We start from the raw sequence: 8,373 nt of genomic DNA on the forward strand, positions 1-8,373 counted from the left end.
TATATTAATAAAGTGTCATTTCAAAATGAAGGATTGATTACAAATATGCAAGAGACTTAAGTGACCACATTAAGAGCATCCTGTGCTAAGAAAATAGAGTAACAATGGGCTTAACTTTGGATCAGCTCGAGAAAATGGCAACACTCACCCCCCAAAGCAACAGCACCCAAAACACGTTTAAAACCCACACACACGAAAGGTACACAGCCAGGATATGTAATCTCCCTCTTTCAAAAGCAGTCAAATTACCTCCAAAATCTGGCCTCAAGCGAATGTCATAGCCCTTCAGCAGCCTATCCACGGTCTCTTTTACCAGTGACATATTACTAGGATCATTGACACTAAAGAAAATAAAAGAGAATACTACATTATTTCTTAATTCTCAGATCCAAGCTGTACATTCCTCTCAGCAGCAGCAGCATGCAGTGCAATTCAAAGTAAAGCAAAAGAGATACCGTCATCACTTACCTCTGTGCACACACCACGGCTATTATTAAGGGGAATGACCAAATCCCAAAGTAACCCTTTTTCCGGACTCTCAGCATCCCTTTAGCTTTTGATATGATTTAGGGTTTCAGTGAAGAGAAGAGATCCAACTTATTCTGGCCAGTGCAGTAATTCTAATGTGAAGCGCATGCGCACGGCGTACCACAACATCAAAAGGAGCAGTGGTTGCTGCTGGAGATGGAGCAAATTTCCTTGCCAAAAAAAAAAAAAAAAAAAAAAAATTAAAGGGGAAGAAGGAAATGCATTCTTAAAAAAAAAAGTCATCCACAGGAGGATCGAGTATATTTTTGTTGTCCTTTTTGTTAGTAAATAATCTAAATCACAACAAGGAGAGAAGTTTTAGGAGTTGCAGGGTAGGTACAGCGGCTTTGCAACCTAGTTTAAAGGGGTTGGGGGTGAGGGCTGGACGGACTCGGATTAGACAGAGGGGGGAACAGGTTAAAAAGGGGAATGCATGGCGTACGTATGGTGCCAGCGGCAGGTAGAGGGGGAAGGGGGCAGTTTAACTTTTTGGTCCCTGGAAAGAACCGCCTGAAGCAAGACGACGTGCGGGCAAAGGAGCCAGCGCCTGCAACGGGGGCGGGCGGTGCGGGAGGAGGGGAGATGGGCGCCTACAGTATTTCTCACAAAAAAAAAAAAAAAAAAAAAAAAACAAAAAAACACTAATAGTTTCTTGTAAGAGGGGATTAGGCTGTTTTCTCCCTTACAGCGCTGCCAGGCGCTGTTGCAGGGGCAAAGGCACTGGGGACAAAGGGGGTCGCCGGCTGCCGCCGCCGGTTCCCACGGGTCATTTGCTGGTACTTGAGGGGCGGGCGCTGAGCCCCCGCGGCCCCACTCCCCCAGGCCGGGCCCACTGGCGCATTTTCCATATATCGACCGATCTTTTAACCCAGGGATGCAAGTTCCTCAGGTAGAGCTAAACCTGAGCACGGGGCTGGGCGAGGGGGGGCAAGGGGAAGAAAAACACCATCCTGAAAGGCAGCCGAGCTTTTAGTGACCATCTAGTCCCGATGCATAAGACCACTTACCTTCGTGGGTAGAACACCCAAGCTCCTCAAATGCAGCGTGTGATCCAATTAATGCCACGGAAGAAACCGGAGACGAGCGGCAAGCTGATTTGGGGATGCTTTGAGTGACATTTAAATCCTGAGCAGAAGAAAAAAAAAAGAGAGATAGAAAAGGAAAAACCAAAAACCTTGAAAAACAACAAACACCGGAGTTAAATTATTCCTCGCAAATCTGTCTTGTGCTCGTAGCTCCTTTTACACCTTCACCTCCTCCTCATGCACATACCCGCTCAGCCCCGCGGATCTGTGCTGCTTCACCGAGCGGATCTGGGCGTGCACACGTCCTCGGCCGGCCCGGGCTGCGCGGGGAAGGGATTGGGAACACTTAGGGCGTCAATTAACAAAAGAAATTTTTAACTCGCTGCAGGAGGGTGGAGAGGAGAGGAGGGGAGGAAAAAAAAAAAAAAAAGGAAAAAGAAAATAAAAGCCCGCGGATGGTTTGGGGGAAGGGACAAGGGTGAGGGTGTAGCACCGAGAGCAAGGCGGGCTGGAGAGTCCTCTCGCTCCCCAGCACAGCTCGGTCCCGCACGCACAGTGATTCGGCGCTCGCGAGGTCTCTGCCCTGCCCCACCACCCCCGAGAGTCGGGCCGGGCCACCCCCTCTTGCCGCCGCGTGTACTTGGCGGAAAGCGGAGGCAGCCGCCCCTCGCGGCCGGAGCCGGGGGGTGCCGTGGGCGCGCACCGCTCCGACTCCACACACACACGCACCCCGACCCGGGAGCAGCAACAGCCGGGAGGTGTGCAGGGCCGGGGAGGCTGCCCGAGAGAAGGAAGAGGCGTCGGCTCCCCGGGAAGGGCTAAAGGAGAAAGGGCTGAAGTGGGGGCGTACAGGGAGGCAGTGGGATGAAGCCTCACCTGGGGCAGCGGCGGGGCGGAGACGGGGGCGCTGCCACCGAGAGACGGCAGGGCTGCTAAAAAAATAAACGGCAAAACCATAGAAGCGCCGGCAGCACCGAAAAGCAGGCAGCCATTTAATTGGGACCGGCAGCTACCTTGCCTGGAGCGCTAAAGAGCGGGGAAGCCCCGCGACAGGCACCGCAGTGCCCACCTTCCGCGGCAGCGGGGCCAGGGGAGCCCCCGCCCCGCCAGCGGCTCGTCCTGCCGGCGCGGAGCCGCTCGCTCTCCCCCCCGCGCAGGCCTGCGAACGGAACGTGTTGGCAGTATTTGCAGCAGGGTGAGCAAATCGTGTGTGTGTCCCCCCCACTGCCAGTGCCTTAAAACACCGCACTGTTCCTTTGAGATCAAGTAGGTATCTACTTGTTTTATGCTTTTAATAATTTTTTTTTTTAAAAAAAAGGACATCTTTTTGGAGGGTTCAGGAGCATTCTCCAAGACATATTTTCACCACCTTCTCTCATTTGTAACAATTGGAATTACACAGAAGGAGAAAAAACACTTTCCCAGATGAAGCAGGCGAGATTGTATGTGTGAGATAAATATAAAATGTCTCATTTGTATATTAAAAAAGAAATACACAGACACTTAAGTTAAAGAACAATTAAACATTTGTTTAAATTACAAGCCCTCCCCCTTACCCTCCCCCATTTTCCAGCTTTCTGTTCCATGGCTGATGTTACAGATCCTCTCCCCCTGTTCACCAGCGGAGGTTTCTGTTCTCACACAGCTAGTCTGTTCACTGCCAAACTGCCTGAAATATAGCCCTGAAAGGAAGATGATGGATACTCTGTGCAGTGAATAATTTTACTTTAGATGTATTATATAATAGATACTTTTTTTTTCTTTTTCTCCTGCAATCATATGATAAGAACAGGAGGTCTGCAGGTAAAAACACCTTAATCCTGCACTGCGAAACTTACCTGCAAGTGCTAACTTGGGACTGATACTCCCAATTTCTGATCTGTTTCTGAGTCTCTGCTATTAATTACCATTACACCACAGTAATGTTTCATTCACCATGTATGAATATGAACCAGATATCACCATGAACCTGAGGTTGAAAGCTGGTAACATTCAGTTCTGGACTGATGGGAACTTTTGATTTACATATCAACATAAAATCAGGGGCAGAAAAGTACTGTATTTCCATGGGAATGTCGTAATAGTACACCCAAGCAATTCAAATTATGCTAAGAGATCTAGCATTTGTTCTCTGATCTGGTGCCTGCACTAATATATCAGGAACCCTCATTCTGAGCCCAGAGAATCACTGTGCCATGTGCAGTGAAACCTGCTCTCAGTCCAGCTGTTTCAGCAAAAAGAAATGGAACATATCTCAAATTCAATAGCTATGGATATTATGGTGCGTTATGTGTGGAAAATTAATGGATATCCTTGATTTTAGGAAGCGTAAAGGCTCTGTTGAGCCATGCTTGGAATGATCTGCATAACTCATTATTTTTGCTGGCTATAAGTGTACCACTGTCTAGATGGGTCTATACCAGTAGCACTTCCTTAGCACCATCACAGGCACTGTGTGCTCAAACAAGTCTATGTAATTGGAGTATCATTATATCCTGACACAGAATACAGTCATACTTTTGCAAATGGTTTCATGATTTGCTACGCCCTTTTGGCAGTGCCACTTTTTCTCTGACCACAGGGTTCTGGTCTATCTCCATCATTTGAAATTTTTCAGCACCTTCAAAATCTCCCATTTATTTTAAGCAACTTGTCAAAGAAATTTTTCCCCTCATTTTCTCACTTTGTCTGTGTGTTTGATTGAAAAGGGCAGGAAATAACTGGTGTGAACACCAATACTGGCAAGATGCAGAACTGTTCATGTAACACATTTAAGGATTGGTATCTAAGACTTTGTGTGTCTTACAAAGGGGAAATAACCTGGTTCCCTACTGGATATGATACCTCTAGCTCAAAAATTCTCAATTAGATTACAAGTACTGTAATCTTGCAGAGAAGCAAGCAAAGATGGCCATATTGTAAATGCCAATTGTAGATTATTTTGAATCTTAGTTTTCAAGTTTGAGGAATATACCCCCAAACTTTAAATACTCTAAATTAATGGCCCACAAACTTTGGTGACCATTGTGTGGCACCTATGCAAGAAATGGGCTATAAGCAACATCATACTTTCCCGGTCTTTTCCATCTTTGACTATATCAGCACATTCCTGTCAGAAGCATTATTCCAGGCCTTGTACTGAGAACTGCTCTAAAGTGGCATTCAGATGGTTTGCTGTAGATAAATTATGCAAAGTAATATTTCAGATGGAGTAAGAATTTCAAGATAGATTCTCAAGTGATCTAATCACTCAAGTTAGTAGAGACAGAAGAGATGCTGATTTATGCTAGCCCAAGAACAGTAGTCCTATATTACGAGTAATGTGAGTAACAAGGGCAAAATCCCACTAAAAGACTATATATATACTATATATATATATATATATATGTTTGTTTGGTTTTTTTCCACTGTATATCAACAGGCTGGTATGAATACAGTTCTATGAAACCGATATTTCCTGAGTTTTTGGGCATTTGGTTCAGATGCAGCAATATCAGAAATCCTCAGATGATAATTGTTTTCATGTATTGGACAAGATTTTATTATCTAATTTACAGAAGAATGTTAGTAATAATTTATTTTGATACATGATTTCCAGCTCATGTAAAACTATAAATTCATGTAAAATAACCCCAAATATAGTCAACCCTTGTAGGAATTTCCTGAACAAAGTTTCAATAAACTTTATCTTTGTTTTGCTTCTCATTTTAGGTCTTCAGATCTAGCATGTCACAGTCCATGAACCACACACTATCCCATTAGCAGTTAGCCTGTCAGCATAGAGATCCCTGTTGCATCACATACACAGAAAAAATTATTCATGCAGGTATACCTTGATTCTGCTTTTCATAGGAAATGGAATTAATTTCTGCATAGCAACAATGGGATTTACAGGTACTTCAACTACTGTATATCTAAAAGAATTCAAAGTGGTACATCTATCAACAAAAGCAATAGTGTAATGACCTGCCAATTATACCACTCTTGGCCCTTAAAAATATGAAATTATCAGTACTCTACAGAACCTGAGTCTGCTAAGTTGCTTAGGAAACAAGTGCCACTTGATACAGCATGATTTCACTTAATTGCAAGAGAAGAGCAGATGGGAGGGACAAGTAACAGTCTCTTATTGGTTTACGTCCTTCTGTAGGACTATCAGCTGAAGCTCATAGTTATTCATTCTGTGACCCACTGCATGGCATCTGCACAGCGTTACAGACACCATAGGTAACAACTGACCCCAGATCATGATCTAAGAGTCGAAGACTTGCTATATCTTTTAAGAAAAATCTTCTCTACAGCTTAGGATCAACAGATCTTAGATGTGTATTGAGGAAAGTATTTTAATGTGAAATTGAATTACAGATTAAAGAAAATGGAAGTAAAAGGTTGTGCGAGACATTCACAAGTGCTTTGATTGCAGACAATTGTTAGCAACTCGATGGGGACTGGAGTGAAATACAAGATGTCTGGCACCTAGAATTATGATGGAATGAAATCTATAGTCCTCTTATCAAATCATGAAAGCACTACAAAAAGCCCTATTTCTTTCAAAGTCGTGGAATAAATTAGTTTAACAGCTATATAGACAGCAATTTTTGAATTCCTCGATTTTAGCTACATTGGCATGTAGGTAGATAGGAAATATCTACAGTATGCTCATCTTTTGGTAGAAAGGGAGGATGGGGCACAAGGAGTGGTTGTGTAGGGCAAGGATAGTAAAACACTTAAAGACAACACAAAATGTACACCAAGATTATGTCACTCTGTGTCTAAATCTCCTCCATGCTGTTTGTGTAAGACTCAGCTCTGAAAGCAGATTGCAGAAACCTGTTATTAAATTAATGGAGTGGCATTTGTCTGCATCACTTGATTGCAGGATTTGGTCTTACTTTCTAAGCTCTCTTGGACAGAGTTGGTTTCCTAAATTTTTTATATTGGGTAATACATGCCAGAATACTGCTATAAACAATATCTGAGGGTTCTAAAACTGTTGGGCTGGAAGCTTTTGATTATTTTTATTTTTATTTTTTTTTTTTTTATAAAGCATTTACCTACAAACATCAGTCTTGGGTCTGGAATAACTGTATGCAAGTTTTAAGACTAAAAGGGAAATCTACATAGTTTTAGCTGGATTTTTCTTAGCTGGAAGGACCTCACTACTTCAGAAAACTCATTAATAAGCCACTTTGACCAGGTGAGGGGACAAGAGCGGGGAAAAAAAAAACAGTAGGAACCACCACAGGAAAACAAAATAAACAAAGAGAGCATATGAAGAAGTAGTGAAGGAGGCAAGAGGAAGAAGAGTGGAGGCAAGTGTTATGCCATGGCACAATGAAATATGAAGAGAGGAGGACCATTTGTTTAACAGGGACTCAAAAAATACTGCTCATTTAAACAAACACGTAAAACATCAAACAGTCTTACGCTGGAAAGCACACACAGTTCCTACATCAACTCTTTATTCTCTACACAAAGGGAGATCACTGAAAAGTGATCACAGACTCCTGACCTCCATGATATCAACTATCAAACATATTCCAGATGAAGTATATTGGAAGTTAAAATTTATTTTTCCTGTAAATAAGGAAACTTCCCAGGATACTTTTAAGCTAACTTGCCATTTGTAGTTGTAAAATATATTTTCACATGAAAAATATCTTAAGAAAACAAAACCCAAAGAAACCAACTGTGAACAGTGTGCAACAGCCAAAGCCTAATCAGTAGATTGTATTTTAATAATGTAAAATATTTTAAATGCTCATCTAAAAATAAACTAGTATTATGCTCTGCACTTTCTAACTCAATCTCCTTGTATCTTCTGGTAAACAATCATCCAGGTTAAAAACTTAGTAATAGCACTTCTCCTTGAACACTTCCTATCATTAGATATAAGCAATACTCTAACTGCTCCACAAGCAGATTTTTTTCAGTAAGAACTCAGAGAACACAAGTTTGTGTCTTACTGTAAAACATATTACAGTTATCCTTTTATTGGTGTGCTAGAAAGGGAGATGAAACTGCTTTCTGCAAATGTGCAGTGAGTGCTATTATTTCAAGCCTTCTTGGAGAACAAATAAAGAACACACAGAGCTCCTCATTGTCTTTCACCTTCTTGCATGCCCACCCCACATGTGCTCGTGCCAATATTTCTATTTTTTCCTTGCTATCCTACCTAAAACCTCAACTAGTTCTAGTGAGGAAAATATGTCCCACGGTGCTGAAAGAAGCATAAATACCTGTTTTGTAATACATTTTGCCCTTGACTGATGCTTTCTAACTTTGTGCATATAGGCCAAATGTTTCACAGAATCAATACTTGCCTTACATGGGATCTGCCTCTATTTACAGAAGCTAGAAATTTTACAGACAGATGTTTCTGTTCAGCAGCAATTACTAAGTCTGAACAGAATAGTTCTGCTGACTTGAGAGTGTTTTTATACAGCTGCATTACCCTCTACAGAAAGGGTATTATTACTTAAATGGTATATGCCACGGAAATGGACTAAGGCCATTCAAGATGGTAAGGCCCTTGTCCAGCAAGTGCAAAAGCAGTGCTGCTGCTTATCACAGAGAACACTTGAAGAAGCAACTTACGCTTTATGGACATATGCGCACCGAAGCACATATAAAACAGTGCAAAACAGATAAGACCAGATAAGCAAATGAACCACAAAAGTGGCATTTGAAAACAGAAAATGAAATTAATTTAGTATGTATTACACAGGTGTTAGAACTCAGTCGCAGAGGATATTATAATAATCATGGGGAAACAATTCAGAATGCCAGGAAAGGGGAAAAAAAACAACCACCACGCACC

At 42.3% G+C, this 8,373-nt stretch overlaps 1 protein-coding gene across 6 annotated transcripts in view; it reads right to left on the minus strand.

Annotated features, from left to right (window-relative positions):
- GABRB2 (gamma-aminobutyric acid type A receptor subunit beta2) overlaps nt 1–2,648 on the minus strand; it is a 148,599-nt gene extending 145,951 nt beyond the window's left edge. The window contains exons 1-4 of one of the 6 annotated variants that reach the window (XM_065030057.1): nt 2,430–2,648; nt 1,536–1,653; nt 469–698; nt 250–341 (exon numbers count right to left, since the gene is read on the minus strand). In XM_065030057.1, the coding sequence (XP_064886129.1) occupies nt 250–341; nt 469–545 (169 nt within the window). In that variant the 5' untranslated portion in view covers nt 546–698; nt 1,536–1,653; nt 2,430–2,648. The other 5 variants (XM_065030059.1, XM_065030060.1, XM_021289135.2 and 2 more) reach the window with 5 other exon arrangements.
- Nucleotides 2,649–8,373: the final 5,725 nt, after the last annotated feature.

Source organism: Columba livia, chromosome 14 (assembly GCF_036013475.1).
Source record: "Columba livia isolate bColLiv1 breed racing homer chromosome 14, bColLiv1.pat.W.v2, whole genome shotgun sequence".
NCBI classification, from domain to species: domain Eukaryota; kingdom Metazoa; phylum Chordata; class Aves; order Columbiformes; family Columbidae; genus Columba; species Columba livia.